The sequence below is a fragment of the Limulus polyphemus genome, unplaced genomic scaffold (assembly GCF_000517525.1).
Source record: "Limulus polyphemus unplaced genomic scaffold, Limulus_polyphemus-2.1.2 Scaffold2163, whole genome shotgun sequence".
NCBI classification, from domain to species: Eukaryota; Metazoa; Arthropoda; class Merostomata; order Xiphosura; family Limulidae; genus Limulus; species Limulus polyphemus.
In genome coordinates this window covers 119987-147573 of record NW_013667773.1, presented here as the reverse complement: position 1 = coordinate 147573, position 27587 = coordinate 119987, and the positions used below count along the sequence as shown (strand labels likewise).

The following is a 27587-nucleotide window of genomic DNA, read 5'->3' as shown; positions in this document are numbered from 1 at the left end:
ATTGTTAAAGGTTATTCTTCTACCAATACAAGTGTATGCCCACGTATTTCTTCATTAAAGTGTTTATATATATTATTTGTTAAAGAATATATTGTTTGCTTGTTTGGTTTTGTGCAAAGCCACATTAAGCTCTTTGCAGTTCACAGCAAAGAATTAAACCCTGTAAACTTACCATGACTCACGGGATGGCCTTATATACACGTTGTTGTTAAAGGGTTAATTTATATGTTATGTAGTTTTCATTACTAGAGAGTTTTGTGTGTGTGTTTATATATATCAGGGTTCGAAATTTGCATCGTTAGCCAGCCCTGACCAGCTAGGAGCCCCATGGGCTTCCTAGAATAGCAAAAAAGAAGATTTAATCATCCCAACTAGAGCTTAAAGTACATTTTTTTATGTTACTTTACCTAAACACACACTCGTGTTTGTCTCATGAAAGTTTCTTTACTTCACTCTCCCAGATGGAGCTTCCAGCTTTCTGGGGATACCTAGCCTATTCTTAAATATTATGGGAAATTCCTATTATGTGTGAAGTGAAAAGGGAGTTCCTGGAACATGTGAATAGCAGGATCGATCCAAACGAAGTGTGACGAATATTAACATCTTAATAGAGAAATACCTTACTGTTTGATCAGTCTTAAAACAGTAATCTCAAGCCACCTTATTTTTATTTTATTTGGATTAAAATAATGTGTTTAGTACATTACAAAGTGTTATAATAAAAACTGTCGTCTTCCGTTGAGGAGTTGTGTTTATTGTTACACACAAATACACGCATACATATTTGTAATTGTGTCTTTCTTAAAAAAATGGAATTAACATACATACATATGTACATGTTCCTGGAAAGGGCTACGTAGGATTTTGTGAAGAACAAATTAGAAATTTTTGACCTCTAATACACACACACATATTTATATATATATATATATATTTCATTTAATCAATCTAAAATACAATTTCCATAATATTCTCTTTTACTGGGTATGTATGTATAATTACAGTATTTTTCGGTGCATAAGACGCACTTTTTTACCCCAAAATTTGATGTCAAAATCTGCTTACGTCCTATACACCGAAGGTACGAATAATATATATGTATATACACGATATACACAAGCCCTGTGTAAATATATTTAAATACGCATGCATAGTTTGGTTCAATTGAATGCGTATTTATAACAATAGTAGTTTTTTTTTCTTTTAAAAACATAACTATTTATAATGCTCCCTAAATGATAAAAAATAAATTACAGTGAAAGCAATGAAGATTTTGTAGGTTTTGAACCAAACTAGATAACAGTAAACCTTTTTTTTTATTTACGATATTTTCTTATTTTGATGTTTGAGCTCTTTTGTGTTTAGAACAATTTTTTAAAATATCAAATTGAATTTTTGTTCAATAAAAATCTTTCAAATGTGACTGTAGCTTTTTTCCCCCAAAAACTTTGTCTTCAAAATAAGGGTGCGTCTTATACACCGGTGCTTCTTATATTCGGAAAAATACGGTATATAATTCTATGAAAAAGGTTTTCTTTAAGAATTATAATTTACTCTATTGAGTGTTGCAAAGTTTAAAGTTAAATTCAAGGATTTTTATTTTGATTAGTCCATTTCATATTAATTTTAAATTATAGTTAAAGGTCTTTTGTTTTATGTATTATCTTGTATTCTAAGTCATTTTTAAAGGGTTATTTTCTTGTATCTACATGTAGTTCTATATTAAAAGGGTGTGTCATTCATGTGGCATATAACTGTTTGTAGAAACAAAGGAAAGTTAATGTGATTCTTGGCCATGTTGCAAGTTTAAAATTTATTGGTTTTAAAATGTATTTGTTCTAGATGCTCATGTCTTTGTTATTCTTTACAGCAGACAATATCTACTTTGTCTGTTGAGATACTGCTACAACTTTACCCTGTGTATCAAAATAGGTCAACGACAGTTACATCTTTCATTGGCCAATTAGATGATGTCTGTATGTTATAGCCTATGAATTCTCTGAGAGAAACCACCAGTGATGCTCATTATAATTGAATAACTTTGAGGTTATCTATTAGTAGGAAAATTTAGTTTTACATTCAGTTTTGTCTTTTTTAACAAGCCTACTTCGTCTGAGATCTGTCTCGAGAGAAAGAAAGCTGCTGATCTACTCACTGAACCAGTAGAGGTGATTGTCCTTGTATCTATGCAAGTAGGCACACTGTAATTTTTTAGTCACAAGTAAAGATTGTTCTTATTTTACATTTCTCAAACAGATTAAAACTCAGCTGTCAGTCAAGTTCAAACTAATCTGTAAATTTTCTACTTGATCCTCCCATTATTAAGTATACCTATCTAATACTTAAGTGGAAATCAGGGTACCTAAGAATACAACACTATGATAATACCATGATCTACTATAGTAAATGCTTATAAAGGCTGTGCAATCCTACTCTTATAAACCATGTTATTAGCACAGTCAAGGGATCTTGCCATAGTATGCAATCCCTGAGATGATACCTTCGAAATACTGAGCTTTCAGGATAGCTTCATAAAAATATAGGTATGGTTGTCACCTCCAAGATGCAAAAGGAACTCTGTCCCATTTCTCTACATAAAAAGTTTCTACTGCCAGATGTAGCTAATTACCAAAATATTTTTGAGAACTATTTTACACAAAAACTATGTACGGAGATTGAGCTTGATCCTACAAGTGTTTTCTTTTATATACACATATATATATATAAATCCCAAATGAAAAAAAAAGGTAAACAAAAATATTTTCACCTGCAAGGCAGTATAAAACTGGCCACATTGGTTAAAAACAGACCAGGTAGAAACCCCAAATATAAGATCTATAAGTGCTATGATATGAGGCTACACTTATAAAACAATAAAGTAGACATACATATAATGTCATAGGTTTAAATCTCATGCCTAGATTACATTAGAAGGCATATTTAGATCATTATACCTATATATATGTATGCCAGATGAAATGCAATTGAAGAAACAATTAATTTGTAATAAAATATCTACATAAACATTTGTAATCTTCCTTGTATCCTCATCTCCAACTGCATTTCCATGATCATAATGCCTCATATATAAAAGGTTGAAGAACCCTCTTGTATGATCCACAGAAAACATTACTATCGAACTGTTCATTCTTGTCATTACTGAGTACTGAATCATCATCAATGTCAAAGCTATCATGCAAATTGAGTGAATACTGTGCATTATCCCTTGAAATGACCATGTCCTGGTGTGAAGCCATGCGATAAAACAAATGGCTCGGTTGTTTGCTTAAATTTCCTCATTCTTAGGCACATAAAAAAATTAGTTTTTCTTCCCTATATAATCAAATTAAAAACTAAAACTCTGTCATTAACTGTTTGAAATATACTTTATTTCAAAAATATAATCTTTCTCTACTGGACTAACTCTTTTAAGTCAAAATTAAATTTTTAATGTCACTTTTTCACAGGAATGGCTAAATGCACAATCTGAAAATTCTGAAGTTAGTTAGTGACAATGGTAACAGGAAATATCATCCCTTTATCACGCAGTTAAAAAATTTAATTACTATCTAAACTAATATAAAACTAACATATTAAAAAGACAACCAAACATGCATAGTTTGAGAAAACAAAATGTCAGTAGTGATGAATTTCACTTATACAAAAAATAATTTTTAACTTTATTACATATTTTAATCCAGATCAGTTGCTCTGTAAACCCTGAATATTATTACACTTTTCTTTAATTCATTCATTGGACAATAGTTTCTTACTGTCTATTATATGGAGGTATTTTATCAAGTCATATACACAGAAAAAAAACTTTAGTCACTGGATACAAATGCAGCTACAAAAAAGCAAAAAATGTCTTCAGATAGTAAAATATACTAGATTCAGGGGAGATCATACAATCATATATCCACAGAGATAAAAAAAGTAGATTAAGAGCATAACAATTTTTATAATAATAATTCATGCAAAACCCAGAGAAAATTAATATGTGATCTTGAATTAAGCATCTTCAACTAGTAATTACTAGTAATATATTCTACCAATTCTACTCACCAACAGATTTCCATTGCCCCAAAGTCAAGTTCATGGATATTGACGAGATTAAATACCAAAAGCCATAAAACTAAAATATTAATTTGTATGCTTAAAAAATTATATTTTAATACAACTTCAAAGATTTTTATGTTTTGTTGTCAATTACAAAATATTTCATAGTAGTGTATTCCTACACTAAGAGTGAATAAGCTTACTGATAAATAATCTTTTTTAGTACCTAAAACAATAATTGGAGTTCACCAGTTATACAAATCTACCCACTCTGATATTCATTTAAAGTACAGGAATCTATACAGGATTAAATTATTGTAAAGTTCTGCTAATTTTTAGTCTACCTTATAATGTATATATTAACTGAAGTATAAAAAACATTCTAAAACTAGTTGAATCCACAAAATAACTTAGTGAGACTGTTTACTACATAACTTTTAGTTTGTCAATTAATGTTTCTCCATAACTCTCTCATAGAAAAACTTCTCATATTAACTGTTAACCATTAAAATGTGGTTTATCAGATAGGGTAATGGTGATTTGGTGAGTCTCCATATTTTAGATGGATTAACACCATGTTTCATCAGTTACCTACCACTGATCTTTTACAGAAATAACCTTTTCACTTTGATTGAGAGCATTACCAATAAAAAATTAATTAATTTTGAACTCTTTTTAATAATGAACATACTTTCCCATGTATGAAGTAGCTCTTTTACTAAACTCAATACTTGAGAGGACATCAAAAAAGTTATTAAGGCTAGTCATACTGGCTAATCTGGTATAGAAAGAACAAATATAAAGTTAGGACTAATAAAATTAATTGCTACTGGAGTTGAATAATGAACTTATTTTTGTTTTTGCAAAAATTACTTGAGTTTTTTTACAAAACCTTTTATACCATTGACTGCTTATTATTTTATTTGAAGCTTCACATCAGTATTTATGTCTACCTGTTTTCATATTAATGTTTGAAACTTTTGTTTTATCTATATCAAAGTCACAAGTTAGTATTTTTTTTATCACAATTGTATTCAAACTGTAAATTTATCATGAATACATTAAATGTATTACTCAAACTTAAGCATCTTCTCGTGTACTTTTTTCAAACATGTAATACATTTTGAAACTTATAAATCCTAACGTTTCCCTAATTTTAGTTTAAAAAATTAGTTTTGACACTTCTCTCAATAAAATTTTGTTTGTGAATTTACATAATTCAAGAGAAATGCACTTCACAGTGACTCCAACAACAACAACAAAAAAAAGGATAAGTAAAAAATATTAAACATCAACCTATTATGCTGAATTTTTTCAAATAGAAAATCAGCATCCTGTCTTAAAACTGGAGTCATCTTCAATGTAAAACATTTTAATATTTTTACTGATATTATAAAACCAACTAAACACAGAAATGTATAGTAAAAGGGTCATTTAAGTTGTTTTTGTACTAAGTTAAACAAAACAAATTCATTAAAACCTATGTCATAACTTGTACTTCAATAACAGTAACTGGCACATTTTTTCATAGACTGCAAAGCTCAACCCAGTTGACAATGCTGACTTAAGTAAGCTAGGAGAGAAACCTTTGTACAAGCCCCCAAATCCTTCCTCCTTCAGAACTGTCATAAGACAATGAATAATTCCAGTGTATAATCTTGGAGAACCAAAGGGTTGTCTGGCTTTTTCAAAACCTTGAACTTGAAGTCGTTTCTTAATTAGATCTAAGGGATAGACTACAGCTTTTGCTGACATTCCAGCACAGGATCCACACACTAGGCTTTCAGTTATACCTATCAAATGATGCTTTATGTTATTTAATAAAAAAGTCAATAAAATATTTGTATTATACTTATTATTAAAAATTAAATATCTTTCTTAAGACTTGTATAATCTAAAAATATATATTTTTTTTATATTTGCAAAGTACTGAATACTTTAAACTGTATTCCCACATTATTAAGATATAAAACACACCTATTTAAAACTAAACAATAAATACACAGCCAAAGTATTAAAACTGTCAATTATATGCTATAAATAACAGGTTCTTTATTATGATAATTTAATCTTTCAATAAATTCTATAAAATACTTTTAAATTACATTCATAACCAAATCTCAGAACACAAATGGCAACCAAGATTCATGAAATGATTACAGGCAAAAACATTGTACATGTAAAGCTTTCATTCTTTAAAAGTCAGATTAGTTCTCTACGTTTTACAAAAAATTAAATCAGCTTTCAACTTCAGAGGAAGAAAAGAAAGCATTAAATTTTCAATAAGCAACGAGTGTAAACCTTAGTTTATACAGCTCTTTATAATAATTGTAATATATATATTTCATGCCATGCTAACTATCATTATTTATCTAAGCCTAAAGAGCTGTATAAGCTAAGATTTAAAAATTTTTAATCACATATTTTAGGCTTATAAATCAAAAACTGCCACAATTACTCAACTAATTTCATGGAATCTTACAAATAAACAAACTTCTAGAACTTAAAAGATAATCCAAAATGTGAATTACAAAAAAATATCTCACCAATCTTTGTATCAGTGATTTTTAAAGCAGTATTCCATATCTCCTGAAACAATCGATAGAAGCCAAACTGGGCACCCACATAAGGACCCACTTGAAGGAGTGTAGGAGAAAGACCTCTATACAACTTAAAAAATCCTTCCTCTTTAAGTATAGACTGTACTGCATGTATTGTGCCCTTGTACATCTAATAGAAAACCATGGTATCAAACACATTATTGTAGAAAAATTATTCTTAGAACTCTGAAGTTTTTAGTTGTCTTAACATAATTTTATCATAATAAAACATGAAGCTTTACCTCAAGTTCATTCTAATGTTTTCTCAAATTGTTAATTCAGGTACACATTGGGCTACTCCTGAACTAAAGTTGACTAACTTATTAACACCTGACAGTCTAGAACTGTTTAAGATTTCATAATCACCAAAGCTTTGTGTGTGAATCATAAGCTTAATCATCAAAGCATGTGAAAGTTCTCCACTTGAAAAATATTTACACAAGGAAAAACTGATGTACGAAAACAGGCAATGTGGTTGTAGTATAAAATATTTATCCTTGAAAGGAAGTTAATAAATGAAACTTGTTTATTTATTTTTATTTCACAATCTTACTGAATATTTAAACAAAGTTTTAACACATTTATGATTAATCAGTTCTTGTAAAAGTGAGTTATCTAGCTAAAGGAAAAGTATAAAATGCATTAACCAACATCATGACAAAACCATTCAGATTTTCTATATTTCAAGGTGTCAAAATAAGTGTTTATAGGCCTACAGATTAAGTATTTCACTTTTAAAAAAAGAATTATCAGCTGGCCTGATGCATATATATGCAAATATATATTCAAGTTGGTCACAGCTCTTAAATGCATGTGAAGTCTACATTTGTAAATTTCGTTTCATTCAAGTGAAAAAAAAGATATCTATTAAGTTCAGTTCCATGACAATAGTAAGACTTCAGCATTTTAAAGATTAGAATACAATATTTCAATATTCCAGAGCATTTGGAGTATAGGTAACTTACTATAATACAGCAGAGTTCCACAGATTCAAGTATGAAATGTTTTCCTGTTTAAAACAAGGGACACATTGTCTCAAACTAATTCAACACAAAGTGTTTCCAGACACATATCGAAGAGCTGTACCAACTCATGCTAATCAGCGATGTTACACTCATCATAACAGTGGTAGTGCAGGAATACTAAAAACAAAACTTCAGTATTAAACCAGCAACAACAGTGTGTTCATTCAGCAAACACCACCATTAAGTCAACAACATTATGTAACACCAATGTTCATTCCGCAAATATCAGCATTAAGTTAATAACATTATGTAATACCAGTGTGTTCATTCAGCAAATACCAGCATTAACCCTCTGGACACAGGTAGGTCAAAGTGTGCATGTCATGATCTTTTACAGTTATATTCAAAATATAATTGAATTACTTTGTTATCAATGTATATAAACTTGGCATCAAAATATAGTTTATAATTCAAATTTTAATACTATATTAGTTTTAATACAATTATATAACACAGATATTTTTTATTGATTTTACCATGTTCTGCGAGATATTTGACCATTTAGATTTTTTTTAGTGTTTGACAGTTAGAGATTTCACAAGTTTGGTTTTTGGCTTAAGATCCTGCTTATTTTTGAGCAGTTAAGAGTTTAAACTAATTTATAATTTTTATAGATGTCCCTGCAAGTTAAATTAGCTAAAAGAATGACAATTTCATCAAACTTTATTTTGGTAGATCTAGACAGATTTCCATCCCCACTATTCTTTCTCTTAGCAAGTCAGAAAAATTAGCCAGCTTAGAGAGAAAAATACAATGCAATGTCTGAGTAACAAAACCCAGAGAATCATTTGGAAGCTGAAGCAAATAAAATCTGAAGATCTAACAACATAGGCATTCTCACCATAGTGTGAGTGTGCAAAGCTATCTAGAATGTTCATAAAGTAGAAATTATAAATAAAAGGTTCTGGTGGAAATTTTACACTCATTTTGTATGTGATTTTTACTTCCCAAAAACGTTAGCCAGGAGAATTATGAGAATGTGATTTATTGCTGACATTCTGGGTGTATGAGGGAGGGTGTACGACGTGAGTATAGACATAAAAAATTAATTTTCAAACTGTTTGCAAAAATTCTTAAGTTGGTTATAAGCTGAAATATAATATTAAAAATACTTCATTTAAGGCCAAGGTTTACAAGGCTATTTAAGCATAATAATGACTCTAGTAAACAAAGGCTTAACAAGATGTACTTAAAAGGTACCTTTGGTTCTCCTTGAGCAACAAGTCTTGTACGTATGACATCAAAAGGTTGAGCAGCTATTGTTGCCATACAACCAGATATACCTCCACAAGTAAAGTGAACAACAGGTCTCCAGTTCTTTGTTAATGTTGGTGATAGTAGTTTCCAAACACATTCAGTGAGGACTTCAAATGATACAAACTAAAGAAAAAAAATGATTATTATGTAAGTGAATACCAAGTATATGACAATCAAAAAGATAGATAGTTGGTTATAAACTTAAATCTGTTACACACAAACCAACTGATGTAATGGCTTGAATATGAACATAAACTAAATTTATAAAAATCACATTTGGATATCTTTATAAATAATGCATCTATTCAAACTAATAATAAGAGGTAATGAAAATATGATTTTTTTTCCATAATGGTCACCTCTATCATTAAGGTAAATTTTCTTAATTATTGGTAAATCTGTGTTCTTTGACTGTTTTAACAGAAATATCAATATTAAAACAATAACAACGTAAAGTATTTGTGCCTATGTTGTTGTTTTTTCATGCTAAATTTACAAATTGCAACACTGATGTGAAAGATTTCTTTTTCACCTCTATTTTCATATTTTGAATACTTATTGTTTTAGACTAGTTGGAGCTACTAATAAATAAAACAAGAGAAAGCAGTTTATTTTAGTATGATGAAACTCCACTTATTCAAGAACCTCTTTTGCAGCAAAGGGACACTTAGCTATTTCCTACCGTGTTTCAGTTAGTTAATTAGACACACAGATCAATGTTTTCCGTTTCATACTTTTACCAAGAATTGTTTTGTGAACCTCAGTTAAACATAACCTGGCATAGATGCTGTTAGTATAAAAGGATTTTATAAGTATGTCAAAGCAGAATGTGAAAGTAACGTATATCTAATTTAAAATTAGGACAACATCTTGGGACAGTATATGTATTGAACTAGCACTTTTATGTGTTTATTCACATCATCATCAGGTACAAATTCATAAAAGTAAAGACTTCCTCCTATTTATTCTTGCAACCGAAACATGGCAATAAATCTTATCAAAATATTTTAAAAAATTAATCTGTTTAGACCTCTTTACACACACACACCGTGTAGCTATTCTGTTTGGTCAATTTTTATTAGAACACATTATTAGATTTTTATTAGTATTTATTTGCCTCTGCAAAATGGACTTCAGAGATGTTGCAATATCATGATTGGTCTACAAGTATGACCAAGAAGCATAATATTGCTACCTATTCATCAAGATGGTCATAATCAAAGAGCATTTTGATACTGTATGTTCAAATATACCTTTCAGCAAAAAGGAGTATGTCTATTACTAGTAAAATTCATAGTTATTAATTGCTGGAAACTTGTCAAGGGAAAAGATGTCTGAACTGACTTATTATGTGCAAAAGATGTCAGCTGTATTCCAATCCTTCAAAATGGTCAGGATTTGACTATCTCCAACTGTATATGATACAAAAAACACTGGAGAACTATCACATGGCAATTAACAACCAGCAAGGTTGTCAATCTTACAATATGGTGGCCTTTTGTTTTTACCCAATATTGTATTTTCTTAATTGACATCATTAAAAGAAAACAGTTTCAATTTATATGTATATTGAAGTTTTAATATGAAACTTTTTTTTTCACAGAATGTCCATAAGTTTATGGACAGTTGGCAACTTTGACAACCAGTCTGAAAAGTACTTATTTCAGCTTCATGTGTGCTTACAACATAAACTATAACGAGTCAAGCTTCATCATTTTATACGCTCATGTTAGAGTAAACAATATGGAGCCAAACCAGATTTTCATGCTATTTTGAATACTTCATGTAATTGACTACTTGGACTTATCTTGACTCTTTCAATCTGTAAAACTGAACATTGTTGCTGAACACGTCTATCCCATGATTCTGAAGTTTAACATTGATGGACAAGAGCTCATCCAACAAAATAATGCAACAATTCATGTTCATATAGATCTCATATATATACTCACACACATACAATGACATGAGTTTTCCAAAGAAGCACACTGATGCAAATAAAATAAATAAAAAAACGAATGAACCTCAGCTCTACCACTTTCAACACGACACTATCTTCCTCAGAAGCAAAGAGAAATAAAATACATATTTAAATATGCATGTTTTAAGTTAATATAAATGCACAATGCTAGATGCTGATGTTTGACTCAGTCCTTTGAAAATTGAGTGTCAAGTGACAATTTTGGATCAAAATTTCACAAACTGAAAACCTTGAAATTGAATGTTTGAACAAATATATTTAAATTAAATACTCTTATATTTTTATTAGTACTTTCGTTTTTGCTTGCCAGTATTTAATAAAGAAATTTAATTATATCATAAAAAACAGGCAATGCTCTAAAAATCGTCATTTTAAGAAAGTTAACTTTTTGTTAATATATGCCACAGATTATTGACACATATTCTGTTTACATTTTCATGCTAAACTATTTATATTCTTGAGGGAGTGATATTCAATTAATAATTAATTCAGTAAAAGTAAAGTTCAATGTGTATCTTTTGTGCTAATAATTTCAGGAATATTTCCCAAGTGGCAATGTATTTCTTTTTAAACTGAACTTTTCAACATAACTTAATACTATCTATTCCCACTTTCTTGTGGTATTCCAAGTATTCCACTATTGGGCACAATAACACTGGTAATTAGCAATGCATCCTCATCCTATCCATGTGGGTGGGCCTTATTTTTTTGTTTCATATCTAGTAGGGGCAGTGCTTTTTTGTATACTATAAACTGGTGTGAAAGAATATGTAATAGTAGCCTGATAAATGAACTGAAAACTCAGTAATACTGTGATATGCAGGCACACTGTATGTTTTCTACCTCCTTAGTTGAAATACAGAATCTTTAAAAGTTAACATTTTCATAAACTTAACATGTATTTCCAATAGATACTTACCCCCTTTCACAAAAAGATTTATCAACTAGTACTGCCCTCTATCGGTGCAAATTTGTCACTTGCCACTAGCCTTGTAACTCCCACTTCTTTCTGCATCTCAACATGTAAATGATTATGCAGCAACCCTCCACCTATGGGAGTGCGACACTATCCCAATAGTAACTAGCACCCTCTCTACTCATGCACTTGTTAATTTATAACTAATGGAACCAAATCACACTGGAAGTGAGGAAGACAAGTGGGAAATGTAAGTGGAGGTAAATATCTATCAGAAATACATTTTCACTTTAGGAAAATGTTAACTTCTGACATGATATCTTACCTTCGCTCACAAAAAGCTAGAATCCCACATTGAACTGGTGGAGGATCAGTGAGAATATGATCCTCCTTGAGAAAGCACCCAAAGAAAGACCATTAAGTGTAGTGAGGAATGAAAAACATCACACCAGTGGGAGACTGTACCACTTCTGAGCCAGATATACTCTTCACCCTTCAGGAATGTGTCCCCAAAACCTAAAGGGTGAAAACATAGAAGGCCCCCAACAATTTTCAACAGGAAAGGATCTCCCAGGTGTCGAGTGGCTAGGGTGTGTCAGACTGTAAATGTGAGTTCAACCTCAACCATCACCTGGTGGCATCTGGAATTGTACATCAGGTCTGCAATAGGAAGACGGCCCTCTACCCTTCACCTCAAAAATGGGCACCAGACAGGAATATGAGCATCTGTACCAAGAAACTGACTTTGCTTGTGCAAACCTCCAACACAACCAACACCTGATCCATCGAGAACCAACATCCAGCAGATGGTAGGATGTAAGGAGAGCTTAGAAGGCATTTACCTCCGGGCCAAAACCTAACAGCAATGGGAATGTTACGTCCAGTCTACAGCAGGAACAAGGTAGCCAGCCTTACACATGCGAGTAATCATATGTTTTGTCCAACATCAAATAACACCAGATCCACTGGGAAATGACATTTAGAAGCCTGTAGAAAGAGGGTCTGCAATTTGGGGTTGTACCTACAATCCAAAACCTGGTGGTATTGGGAATTTATCATCCAGTCTGCTGGAGGAGGAGGAGAGAACCAGTTAAACACATGTGAGAACATGTGGCTGGACAGTCTCCAACAAACACCTGACCCAACTAGGAGTGCTACAACCAACACCTGGCAACACCCAGAACTGTACATCAGATCCATGGTAGGAAGAACATCACACCATCGACAACACCAGAATGCCACCACCCTATTCTCAACTGAGTGGTATTGTACTTCACTCAGAAGGACTGGCCTCCATGATCCACACCCCAGCAGCTAGGAACTGGGAAGCAGCAATGAGTTCCATATTCCATGAGAAGCGGGGGGGATGTGTTGAAGAGTCCAGAGGACTGCAGCACTGGAGAGAGTGCAATGGTAACTGCGATACTCAATTTTGAAAAGCAGAGCTACCACGTTGACAGAGTCAATCAACCAACACCTGATGGCATCTGGAATTATACATCAGGTCTGTGGTAGGAAGAGACTCAATGCCACAGAGCATAAGAGATGGGCAGTAATCCATATCTGCTTTACTCATGTAATTTCATGAGTGTATAGTCTGGGATGAACCCCTATGGAATAGTCAGATTGAAGCTTGACGATGTACCCCTTAAGAAGCCCAGACCATGAAAAGGATGAAAGCATTGTGTAGGGAATCCTTGTTGTCCAAACTGAGACTCTGGAATTCTTGACTGTTGGTATATGTACCCCATTCCTAAAGCAAGGCATTCATGAAGAGAATGGAACTCTGGACAAGGTGGCAGTAGAGGAACCCAACTCATAGTAGTGTCCCGACTTAACAACCCCTTGAGATCGAGGAACGATCCAGACGAAGGAAACTGGGGAAACCAGGAAATAGATGTGTATGATCCCTGGTTGCTTAAAGACCAATAAATGGATAACTTGTGTTCTCGTCCCAAAGGCACGAATAATTCGGGTGATGCTAACATTTCCAGAAGAGAAAGAACCAACCATGCAGTAGGAGGAGAGGTGAGTAAGAGTGTGGTATCCTATTCTATAGCATTAAGCAGGATGAAAGACATCTAAGCCCAACTGAGAGACGAGATGAAAATTAAAAAGTACCCAGACTGATGACATATTGAATTGCAGCAAGAATAGATGTTGCAATCCCGAAAGGGAGGACTGCCTGGGTTGTATCTGAAAGTATAATCAGGATGTGATGGTCTAACAATTGACAAGATGTTGCCAACAGCAACCAGTCAATCATGGAAAGGTGTGTACACAGTACTATTGAATGAAGGGGACGAGAAAACTCGTATCATACGGCAGAATCCATGTTAAGCCTATGCAAGTCTGAAATAGATAAGAATACCTGACCCATGTGTACCACAAATATCGATAGTGGTGGGACTCCACTGTTAAGGCAAGGAGCAGATAGGACCAAACAATAACCAGGTTGGACAGTATAATCCCAGTAAAAAATCAACACTGATTGAAGAATGAGTAACTTCAGATAACCCTAGAACTAAGTTCCAAATCCTGATGAACTGCGGAGATTGAAACCCTACAGGTTAGGTTGATAATAGTGAAGAAGATGTAGATTGAATGACGAATTGTAATCCAAGAACCTGCAGGGCTTCTAGACCTATGGTTAAGATTACCACACATCTAGAAATTCTTGAAACCAAGCCCCCACAGCCCCTAAGGTTATACAATAATCACCGATGCTAAGCAGTAGAAACCTTGGATATAGACAAAAGCTATTCTGAGTACCAATTTACAGACGAGGTGATGTCGTGAGTCGGTATTCACGAATAGGGGCGGAACTATGACCACTCTGTAGGAGGAGCTGATGAAATTTGACACTCCAGAAACAACAGGGAGGAATGTAGAAGCCAAAAGCTGAACCAATGTGCATGCCAACCATGGATCCAGAATGTCCTCAATGAAGCTGGTGATAACAAAGTGAAGTGAAAGGAAACAAAAGTTGAGTTGTAAACCCTTGGACTTACTCTGTCCCAACAAGGGGCACAGACCTATATAGGTGAACTACAAACTCTGCCTTAAAACCCCAAAATTCGAGAAGATGTATTATTTGAGAGTCGGAAAAATGGCTCCACCTAGTGGTGGTAGGCGAAATCACGATGTTCCGACACATTGATTAACTGTCCCTTCACGTAACTAAAAAGTAAACCTCAATATATGTGTATAGAGAAAAAAAAACTAAACATTTCCTCCCAGACCATTCAGCCATCAAATAAATTGCAGGATTAAAACCAACTGGGAAAAAGCCCAAAATATCACACACTCGAAGAACCAACAGAAGAAAAACAAATTAAAGGCAGCTTATGCCAAAGTCGCATCCTTTTCATTTTTTTATATGTCATTTAAAGACTATGGTGATGATCATTGATTGTAACAGCATTTTGAGAGGTAAAGCAAGTTGTTTAGTTAGAGCAAAGCAACTTCAGGGCATCTGCCATGCCCACCCTAGAGAATCGAACCCTAGATCTGTAAACTTACCACTGACACACAGGGGGGCTGAAGAAATCCAATCTAAAAGAAGGCACAGGAAAAAAACGAATCTAAAGTCTCTCCAAAATGCTGAAGATCATCCTCAATTGCAACCTTAGAGCCCCTTGGAGAATCAGCACAGATCCAAATATATGTCTCCACCTTATTATGAATAAGATCAATGATAGTCTCAACTGAAAGTGACCCCCCCCCCCGATTATTGTGCGATGATATATATCAGAAGTGGGAGAGGAGAGACTCAATTTACCTTTGTGCCAGAAATAATAATCCAGGAATACATACATTAATTGGCTTGCCAGATAGGAAGAAGAGTTTTTTCGTTATTATTATTGTTATGAAATCAACTAGAGAACAGGATAACATTCAAAGTATCTCCAAACAATCGTAATACTGCGAAACCCATTAGTGACGCTTTGTCGAGAAAAAGTGATAAAATTATCTGAATGAAGTGCTTTTATACAGTATCAGAATAGAGGGCACATTGACATAGGTGGAGAGTATCACGAGACCTATATCACCAAGGGCAAGTGAATGAGGTATAAAAGACTGAAGCAAGCAAGAAAAAATCAAAACAATGCTTACATGGGCAGAATGAAATCCTGGCAGTTGAATTATAGCTATAAGTGGCAGTGGAAGTATGTTTTGGAACATCCCTTACTTTGAAGAGAAAGTGATCAGGAGTCACATGGGTAGTGCTTCTATCCTTAGAAGAATGCCATTGTTGTTACATAGTGCCATATTTTCTCAGTCTGGAACTACAACTTTTGATAGAACTTCAACTTGGAATAAAAATACTTTTAGAATTTGGTTCAACTCTCTTAACTTGAACTGATATGGAGAATATCCAATAAACGTGCCACACTTACACTCATCTTTAACTCTGATTGCAGTTTCAGTTTAATAAAGATTGTTTTACTGTGTGCAACTTATGTCCAGTCTCCTTTTTTATGCCAGAATCAGTCGAGGTCAGAGAAATATTGCTCAGTTATACATTTTGTGGCAAGCCTCCAGTTATCCTGCAGTTCCTACCCAATTACTCTAATGGAAATTAGTAAATCTGAGCATACCACAATAACAACAGGTCATTTTTTATTTGTTGCCTGCTGTTGTATTGATACTGATACAGTTGATTCAATGCCTCTTATACTAATATCCATTATGTAGAACTGTAAGCACCTATAGTTTCTGTTTAATGAAAAAATGAAGAGATATTTCACATTACATGAACAAAGAATAATTGAAAGATTGACAGTTGGGGATCTCAATAACTAATTATTATTCTTACACAAAAAAAAGTTTCACAGTATTTTTGCTTATCTTTAATAAAAAATATGTGATACAGTGACTACTGTATATTTAAAACCCTTTTTAGAACGTAAAACTATGTGTATTATATTTGTATTATTCATGACTTTATTTCCATACATTCTCAATTTATATTAAACGTTACCATGCTTCACATTTTATAGTTACCATTACTTTTACAGATATAAGTTATGTCAGTAGAATATAGTTAATATATCAAACTCAACCCAAACAGTAAACAAAGAATTTGTGTGATTGCAGCATTCTATTCTTTAAGGTATTGGCATTATTTTACAGTTATAGGTAGAGAAAGAAAACATTTTTCAAATTTAAAATCCTGTTTGGAAGGTAAGAAATAAAACTAATAATGTTAGTGTGGTTATATAATATATCACACAATATTCCTATTGCTGTAGCATAGCTGTCTCGGTGCTTTAAGAAAACCTTGAATTTGTTTGTGTTCTCTCAAAACTGCCCACTTTTTCTTCATTGCCGTGTAAAATGTGTAAATAATGACGGCTAAAACTAAATGTTGAAAATAAACTGGCTTCAGAAATCCAAATTATATTTTCCATAAGTGATGAACCTCCATATACTTATTCAAAATGCATAGAGGTCCATACTTTCTATCCCTTGTCCAATGGGGCATTGCTTTTTTACATATAATGGAGAAGCCACTTTCTTTTATCTAAATCTCTTGTGATATATTTTGTTTACATTTTTTATTATCTGATAATACTGTTATACTTGATTTCCAAAAATTGACACAAAAACAGTCTATAAAACTTATCAAATAATTACAAACAAAAAATTAAATGAGTAATAAAAAAATTATACCTGCATAACACCATAGACAACTGACAAAAATTGGGCTGGTACATGTCCCTTCCATAAAGCTGCTACTTTTTCTTCTCTAATGATACACTGAGTAGCATGTGTTAAACCTCGATACTTTGAAGTGACAGCAGTTCGATGTATTGGCTCAACCTGAAGCTGAAGAACAGAATCAGAAAACAGTGACCTGCATAGCTTAAAAAAAGATATAAATGAACACTTTATAGCTTGAGAAGAAGTGTAGTCACTGAGTTTGATAATTTAATGTTAGCTCCAGTTTTGCAGTTATCAAAGTATCAATAATTCTCAATTTCTCTTCATCCTCGGATCAACTAAAAATCGCAAAGTTTTCACTAGTGATATCAACTTTATACTTCATAAAAGATGGGTGGGAATATATTTCAGAGGTTCTTCCCATTTCAAAATTATCTTAATTTTAAAAATGAACAATTTAAGTCATGTAGATTTACATCTGAAATACTGAGAGCCAGAATACTCACACTGAAACAAAGAAGAGAACCTGAGACTGTCAGAAAGATCATTGGTTCGCCAAAAGTAAAATGTCCGCCAGGAAGGTAGGAAACAAGTTAGACCACAACAAACAAATTATGTGGCCAAGCACGAGTAGAATCCAGAACCACAATAAATGTTAATGGACTGAATTCATGGGAAAACCGAGTAGAATTCTACCAAAGGGAAGATACTCAGAAAAGCATTTTTCTATGGAGGGCACTTCCTCACTCTATACCCATTAATAATATATAAATATATAACAGCTGGAGTTCCCATCCCCTGAACAGAAGTTATGTAAATTCATGATTAACTCTCTCCACACAGGCTCAGTCACTTTAGTGTTATATCCAGCAAGAAAAAAGGGCAGGGTGGCATGCATGTGGCTTATTAACTTTAGGGCACAGGTCATAATTTACTTTATGTGCATGCTTTTGAAAAATATATCAAAGTTAATTTCATTATTTGTATAGATGTAAAGGTATGGTTTTCTAAATAATAAAAATAAACATTTACAACTTTATTTTGTTGTTAATCATATTTTATTAATCAGCAATTAAATGATTAAATTACTGATTTTTCCAAGCCCGTTCCCTTGGCTGTGGTTTCGCTAGATAGTAGATAGAGACAGTGGGAATCTCGTTAATCCATTCATGCGCGTCACTAATTAGATGACGAGGCATTTGGCTACCTTAAGAGAGTCATAAGTGTTAATGAGAGTGTTAATATGAGTTTCTCATATTCCTGCAGACAACTGTGGATTAATTTAATGACAAAGCCTTAATCATTCTTTTCCTAACAACATTTGAGTTGGGTGCAGTATGCCACAGTCAACACTAGTTTTTTCTGCAGTTGCTTCTTATGCTTTTTACATTCTTAATACTGGCAGAATTAACCTCATACAAGTTTAAAAAATAGTGAAAAGAACGTACATTTTGTAAGTGCTTTCGTGAGCTTTTGGCTTGGTGTTTTAATCAGAGTAGTTTGTAGTTTCTGCCTCTTCCTTGGCAAAATTGACCTACAGCTATGCAACCCTTTAACACAGAATTCATAATTCATCTTAGCATAACATACATCAAAGTACAATATTCTGGGACTTCTGTGAATGTCATCTCTTAACTACTCTCTCTAAGTCCATGTATTTGTCACACTTCCTGATCAGTAGGAGTTTGTGGACAGTTTCAACTTTCAGTCAGTTTCTTATGTCTGTTTCTTATAGTCCGTATGCAAAGTAATTTTCATGTTAAATTAAAAATACTTTTCTTCCTCTCAAAAACCTCAAGTTTCATTTGTGTAATCTTTAAAACCTCCTGAATATATTTCAAATGTTTCTTTTCAGTAAAATTGTATATCTTATCTTGTATCTGGTTGGTCAATTTGACTGATCTCGTAACCACCAAAACAAAATCTAAGTAAATCTAAATTACCCTCCTTTTCTTTCTAGAATGACTTCAAATGTAGCGTGAAACTACATTTGTTTATCCTAAGTAGCTTTAAACTCATAATAGTATACATCTATTTATAATTAAATTTTGTTTTATTGTCCTTTGAGCCATATCTAACTACTATTCATGCCATTAAGTTGTAAATCACTTGGGGAACGTGCAGCTCATGTTATGTTGTCAAATTACATTACCCACAAGCTACTCTGAACTGCTTGTGTGCATGCCTCATGAAATCTTTTTATTATAGTATTATTATTATTGTTTGTTTTACTAATCTAACCTTAACTAACCTAAAGAGATCTCTATTTCTTACATTTTAGTTACTTGTATAATAGTAAATAAAGAATAAACATAAAAAACAAGAAATAAAGTACATATCCGAGTATTCTTTTTTTTTTTTTGCTGTTGGCTATCAATGATACTTAACCCTACATTTTTTATACTAATGGTAGTAGTGCATTAAATAATTTTTATTTAATTAAATAATGTACTAAAGAACATAGAATAACAACATGGAAAAAATAGGCAATTTTCTCTAACAATCACAATTTTTCTGGCTTTTTTTACTATCCAACAAGAGCCACTACAAATGCATCCAAGCTAGCTGTTGTGATTCCTATGGGAACCAAAGTTGTATTAGAAGTGAAATTGACTATTCTGTGTTCAGAACATAACGTAATAGAATACATCGCTTGACAGATGAAAACCTCGACTTTCTATTGGTTATAGATAATATATAAGTAAACGTAAGAGAGAACTATTAACAAATCCTGAAAGAGAGGATGTGACAGGTGGTTGTGGCAGGAGGGGTCTGATTTTCTATTTCATAACTCTGTAATCTAACAAAATTGAAGGTTATAAAAATAATGGTTTGTCTGAGCAATGACAATTTCATATTGAATAATTTACGTTTAATTTCATAGTTTTTTTTTGGGGGGGGGGGTGGAAAAAATAGAGATGAGAAGATACCTAAAGAAAATGTGTCACATGTCATAAAAACTGCAAAACACACAATGTGAAAACACACATTTGTGTATAACTCTGCATGGACCCAACAAACCTTCATGACAAATCTGGTGAAAATCCATCAACAGAGGGCAAAATAGTAGAAGACAATGCCCATAAAAATTTCAAAACACAAAACTGAAATTTTGTATATATATCTCCCCATGGACCCAATGAACCTTCATACAAAATTTGGTGCAGATCCATCCACAGGAGGTAAGGTAGTGGTAAAAAATGCAAAAATTCCCATAAAAACCAAAAAATGCAAAACTAATCATTTGTATGTATGTATGCCCGCATGGACCTAATGAACCTCCATACCAATTTTGGTGAAGATCCATCCATACTCTGTGAAGTAGTTACATGGACTATTATATTTATATAGATGTATAAATTAAAGACATGAGGAAATAATAGAATCTGAGGAACCATGCACATTCTCACAGGTGGTGGTGTAACATGTAAAGACTAGAATGAAAACTCTGTCCAACCCAAAGAACCAGAAGTGAAGGATCCCACAGATGCACAAATGAGCCAAGAAAAGCCCCCTAAAAGTCCACATGGTGAAATAATCTGGAACAGAAAAGTATAAAGAAGACCACCCACCTTCCTTACTTCTACATTTTTATTACAAATGAAGGTTAAAAAAGGAACAAGTAGCATATGTCAACTAAAATGACTAGAAAACAGTCAAGAGGATAGAACTACAATCAGCTCTTGCAGGTTTACTTCTCCTGAATGGGAAACAAATTCAGGTGAAATTCCTACAAGTAACAAAATGATGCAGGTACGTACTTACTTGAGCAAGCTAAGGTGTGAAAGGAGCATAAAGGCCATGTGGTAATAGAAACAATATCACTGAGAGCTGCAGCTGAGGAAGATTGCAAGATAAATATTTGATTCTGACTAAAAGAACCAGAGTAGCTGATAACTAACATTTTGTGCAGAATAAGAAAGCCTCAAAATGAGAAAAATCAGAGCATGCAGAACAGAAAACTGACGAGTCAAGGTAGAAAGACATGTGGAAGATCCCCATGTTATGAATGTAAGAAACGTGAAAGTTATTAACATTCTGCTGGTTCCTACAAGCAACTGCAATAACCTGAATATCAGGAGAAAATGGTAGAACTATAATTCCAGAAATGGATCATCAAACCTGTCACTAGTGCCCTCAGGTGTAGTAGAAATAGGTTCAAGATTTAAAATAGAACATATCTGAGTAAAAAAAAATAGAAAATCAGGCCAGCAGAACGTACATCAAGATTACAGTTGGTTAACGAATCTTGTTCCTAAGACATTGAGGTGAATAGGCCTACACAAAAGAGCTGTTCTGTTGAAGACTGCAGGAAAAGAAGGTGTGAAACAACTTTAGCATCCAAGTGTTTATTAAATGTGCCATAGACATCAGATAATTCACCATTAATGGCCTGAGTACATATATCAATGAGGGTTGACAATGCAGCCACAAGTATTAGTATCAGAATTCATAACAAAGTTAACAGCAAAGTTAAGTACATCAAGATTACAGTTGGTTAACGAATCTTGTTCCTAAGACACTGAGGTGAATAGGCCTACACAAAAGAGCTGTTCTGTTGAAGACTGCAGGAAATGAGAAGGTGTGAAACAACTTTAGCATCCAAGTGTTTATTAAATGTGCCATAGACATCAGATAATTCACCATTAATGGCCTGAATACAAAGATCAATGAGAGTTGACAATGCAGCCACAAGTATTAGTATCAAAATTCATAACAAATTTAACAGCAAAGTTAAGTACAGAGTACTTAATTGTTATTATTACAATAAAAAACTAGTTTTATATTGAATTTGAGTTTTTATTTATACATTCATAAGAAGTACTACATTTATTTAAAATTTTATTAACATAATAAGCATGAAAAACAAATGTTAAACAACTTCCTAAAGGAAAAAAGGGCAATGGTAATATGCCCTTCAAACTTTTATGTGCAAAACAGATGATTCTTTCCACAAGGATCTCCTGACATGAAATTACCATTGAACACTTGATTTGAGGGGTTTTAAACTGACCCTACACAATGGTCACAGACTAATAGTCTCAAACTACACAAGTGCTACCTACATAAAGCTTTCAAGTTACCCTTAATTCTAGGTAATTTGACATTCAGAATTTGAAGTCAAATGGTTGAAAGCAACTCAACAAGAAAAGACTTTTAGTATTTCATAGGTATGTCTCTGATTAAAACTTTCATTTTAAGGTTGTGAAACATATAAGAAAAAGTGTTTCTGATTTATAAATCTGTATGTTTGTGATGCATAACACTCCATTGCTGTTGATTCATATTAAAAAACACACCTGACTGTTTTAACAGAATCTAACATACCTATCATTAATGAACAACCCATTATATTTGGTCACGCTGAGGATGTAGAAGCAAATAAGAATTTGTAAAAATTAGACAACCATAAAACTATAGCCAACTTTAAAGTATGAAAATTTGGCAACACCCTTTCTCCTGAAGCTGTTTGTTTATACTTCTTTTTATAACCTACACATGGCTTATTTTAAGTTAAAATACACTTCTTATGTCACTCAATTATCAGAAAATCAAGTGTCACAAATTGGAAGCACTGAGTATTTTTAAACAGACATGCTGAATCAAAAGCTACAAAAAATTAACAAGAATCTAATCCAGGCCATATCACTTACACCAGTTCCTGTTTCATCTTAATGAATATTATAAACTATAACACTATAGTCTCTTACCCAATCCAGGAAGTAGAGCAATAATGGCTAGATGATGTAATATTCAAGGGTTCAGAGAGATGTTAATGTAATGACTCACTTGTATTAATGTTTTGATCCTTCCATTTATTCATAGATGCCTTTACTTAGCAACATGCATTTTGCTTTATCCCATTTGCTAGACTGTATGTTGTACATGCACACTCACCAGCTGAAAAAATTGGTAATAAGGCCTCAAACTTTTGAAATAAAACAAGTAAAAAAGTCAAGAGTTGTATATTTAATTATTATGTGTATGTGGTTAGTCTGAAAAGTCATTTGTTATGCTTAAAATATCTTTTGCAGTAATTCAAGACCTTATAACCTGATCTTACAACATACTAATTGACAAAAACCTTCCCTGGTTGAAAACAATGGAGCTACTTTATCAAACATCAACATTTTCCAACACTGAAAATGTATTTCCAACAGATTCTTACCTCCAGTCACATATTATCTTTCCTTGATTTTGTGTTCCCCTATAAATGCACAATTTTTTGCTCACCTCTAGCCCTGAGGCTTCCACCTAAACTACTATATTTCCACATGATTTTGCTGCACTGTAGCATGCAAATGAACATGTGACAACCCTCCTTCAACAGGAGTGCAACACACTCTCCTAGTGCAGCTGATTTCCTCTATACTAACTGTTCAATCATCACTTCAAGATTAGGCAAGAAAAGACACACAGGAAGTGTGAGAAGAGGTAATTAGCTATTGGAAATAAATTTTCAGTGTTGGAAAATGTTAACTTTTTATATGATACCTACCTTCAATCACATATTACCTAGAATCCCACACTGAAGTGATGGAGGGACTGGTGCCCCCTTCAGAAAGCACCTGAAGAGAACCCATTAACGTATAGGGGCACACCAGTGGGAGAACATACCCTTTCTGTATCAGGATATACCCTTGGCTCATAGTGAAGATGTGCTACCAAGCCAGGTGGAAAAGAAGCAAGTGCAAAAACATAGTCTGGAAAATGGACATGCTGTATGGTATAGTGTGGCAAGGGTGCATCATACTGCACCTGGCAGGTCAACTCCAGTCCAAAACCAGGTGGCATTGGGTATATTTGATCCAGTCCAGAGTAGGAGGGTCCAAACCATCTTCATCTCCTTACCAGGATGCAGAAAGGAAAAGTAACTTCCATATCACCAACCTAGGTAGTACTCTTGTGTGCTGATCCTGTACATATCCAACATCACATCACCTGGGAACCTGAAAAGCCAGGCAACAGTAGGATGGGGAAAGCAAATGTGGTGGTCAACTCCAATCCAAAACCAGGTAATGTCAGAAAATTTTCAACTGGTTCACAGTAGGAGGAGGGTCCCTACCAACTGCATGAGTGGGGACTTATGTTTGCTGGTCCTGTATCGATCCAACACCAGACTGCCCAGGAACTGACATCCAAACAATGGTAGGATGGGGGAAAGCCAACTGGAGGAGTGAACTTCAGCAGTATAACAACCTAAGGTCTTTGGTGGATCACCTTCAGTCCAAAACCAGGAAGCAAGGGGAATTTTTCATCCATTCCATAGTTGGAGAAGGGTTTCCACCATCTACACCAACATAACACCATTGCCCTACAATCTGCTGGCTGGAATTGGTCACTCTCAGGAGGAAGCCTCCATGGTTAACCACCCTAGTGGTTAGGAACTAGTGAGGGGCAAGGGCTCAAATACTCAACTAGAAAAAACAAAGGTGGTAAAGTGCATTGGTGAACCTGGAGGAACACTACACCTAGTCTGTGCAATGGGTGACCACAAAACCCTATTCTTAAAAGCAGGCCAGTCTAGGTTTATTCAACGAGGACTAGAGAGACAGAAACAATCCTGACACTGCTTTAATCATGATGATCCATGAATAAGTACAGTCCAGATTGGACCTTGTTTAGTAAATAATATACTGCAAGGAAACCTCTAGCAGTCCTGTGGAACATCCCAGTGATAATTTCAGGCCTTAATGTACGCATGGTGCAGATTTAAATATAAGTATACCCTGGCAGACACCACATACCACCAAGCAGGATTCTGAAATGTAGGATAGGGGCCCCTTGAAAGATAAAAGATAAAGAAAAAGAACTTACCCAATCTGAGCAGGTAAAGTGTATGTAGAATGGCGATGGGAGGAAATTTATATCCTGAAGAAGATATGGCCAGATGATGAAGTTAATGCGCAACAAAAGTATATGGGGTAGTCCGCGTGGCCTCCTTCAACAGATGATGGAAGTGAGTAGCCAAAGAGAGAATAAGGTGAGAATGGTGAGAGGAGACATGAAAGAGTCTATGTAAATCTAGGTCCAATGAAGCATAGACTAGATGGATGAGCTGCTGTAGCCCTCCCATGAGGGTAATGGAAGAAATATCTTAAGGAAATGAGGAATTCCAGAGAATAAATAGATGGGAGCATGAGCTGTGAAAAGAAGCAGTGTGGGCCAAGTAAAAATGAATTGCACAGATGGGACAGAGAAAATTATCCAGATTGCAATAAGAATAAAAGTGAGAAATGAAAGGAAGGGAAATGGGAGTGAATGCACTGTCCCCTTCAAGAGCCACCAATGTATGATGGTGAAAATTACGAGCACGATAACAAAGAATATACGAATGATGGAAAATAACATAGAAAACATTATTAGCGCATAGAGGCAAAATGTAAGAAAAAGTACTAAAATGAAAGATGGTACAAGGAACAAAAGACTAAAGGGACAAAAATAGGAAGGAAAACATTCAGGTTCCAATCATGAAGGACTGCAAGATGAGGAGGATGAAGGTGGCAAAAAGAATGAAAGAACATAAACAGGAGAGGAGAATACACCTCAATAATGAGAAAACCTGAAAATATTAGGTAGAGTTAGAGTATAGCCAGCAATAGTCAAAAGTGATAAGCCTTGGTCAAACAGCCATGAAAATATTCAGAAAGATGGGAATAGAAGAACAGGAAGGGGAGAAAGCATGATGCAGAAACAAACTATGGAATGTTCACCATTTTAGTGGATAGACAATGAGGGAGTAAGATCAAACAGAACAAGAAAGAAGCAAGGCTATACATGGATGTCTGAAATGTCCTGCAAGGGACTGGACAAAACCCACACATGACGGCAGAGTGACGACACTGCTGGATGGGAGAGGGAAGAATGAGGCTGAAGAAGTGTGACAGAGGGAGAGAAAGAAGAGGATAGGACTGGAAAAGGGTCAATAGCAGCAACAACAAGGTTATCAGGAGGACTCAATACGAAGTGTCCTGAATGAGGGAAAGCACACGAAGGAGAAGACAAATGGGAGAATAGGCATAGAGAAAATGGTGGGATCAGTCCTGACTGAATGCATCCAGAGCTAGAGAAGAGGGTGTTCCTCTTTCTTCCTCTCATTCTCTGTTTCCAGGTGTCTCTTTGATGAGATGGGGTGCATGTCTCAACTCTCAAGTGAATTCAGGTCAGTAGTCCCATGACAAATCATTCCTTCATATCCATCTCTTAGAATTTTTGCTGGTACGTTGGTTTTGGATAATATTCTTATGATGATTTGTGGATGTCTAGTGATTATACATACAGTCAACTCTACTGTTGTCACCTATATAAATTGCCAGGGGGGACATTCAGTCTTGCTCTCTCTGTTTCCACTCTCACAACCTCTTTTTCTGGGCCTATTATTTACAAGTATGTCTAATAGCTTGTTATATTCTGTGTGCTGTAAATCTTGTTGTGGATTGTCTCTCAAGGTCTGACAGGATACTTCTTACAGAGTGGTCCCTCAATTCTCTGGTGTTCAAGTGGCTGTGCTCCCATCTGAGTATTCCTCTTCTAGATGTTTTTGCCACTCATCTCAACACCATAATTACCCTTTTCTGGTCCCCTGTTCCTCTTCTCTCAATGGTATTGGTTTTATAAAGTCACCAGGTGAAGTCTTTGATTAAGAAGGAAGGAGAATGGTGGAGGATAATGGACTCCAAACAAGGATCCAATGATCATGCAGAGTCCATTGTAGATGTTGTAAATTAGCACAACCCAAGGGGATATGGAAGGATCCCTTGAGAACCACAAAAAGACAAATAAAATCCTGGAAAAGAATGAGAAACCTGTCTGATAGCATCTTTAGCCATTAGGTCCAACACTGCCACAGACCAACACTGGCAAGAAACAAGATCCCTTAGAGGAGGAAAAGTAACAAGAACAGGAGACAATGGAGGAGAAGAGGAAAAAAACAAAGGCCTAGAGGATATTCACTGCCAAAACAGACAGCACTGAAGTCTACGAGTGGCAGGAGGACAGATGGGAACAGTGGAACAGGAAGTTTTGACAGGGAGAGAAGAGGAAGGGGAAGGACAGGAGACAGAAAGAAGCAGGGTACAGAT

General features: G+C 34.2%; 1 protein-coding gene across 6 annotated transcripts in view; it reads right to left on the bottom strand.

Annotated features, from left to right (window-relative positions):
• Positions 1–3367: 3367 nt before the first annotated feature.
• LOC106466133 (mitochondrial thiamine pyrophosphate carrier-like) overlaps positions 3368–27587 on the bottom strand; it is a 39468-nt gene continuing 15248 nt past the window's right edge. For 4 of the 6 annotated variants that reach the window (XM_022394088.1, XM_022394087.1, XM_022394089.1 and 1 more), the window contains exons 4-8: positions 23404–23406; positions 17515–17670; positions 8885–9064; positions 6606–6789; positions 3368–5852 (exon numbers count right to left, since the gene is read on the bottom strand). In XM_022394088.1, the coding sequence (XP_022249796.1) occupies positions 5545–5852; positions 6606–6789; positions 8885–9064; positions 17515–17670; positions 23404–23406 (831 nt within the window). In that variant the 3' untranslated portion in view covers positions 3368–5544. Of the gene's footprint in view, positions 5853–6605; positions 6790–8884; positions 9065–17514; positions 17671–18011; positions 18496–23403; positions 23407–27587 lie in introns of those variants that run through there. The other 2 variants (XM_022394092.1, XM_022394091.1) reach the window with 2 other exon arrangements.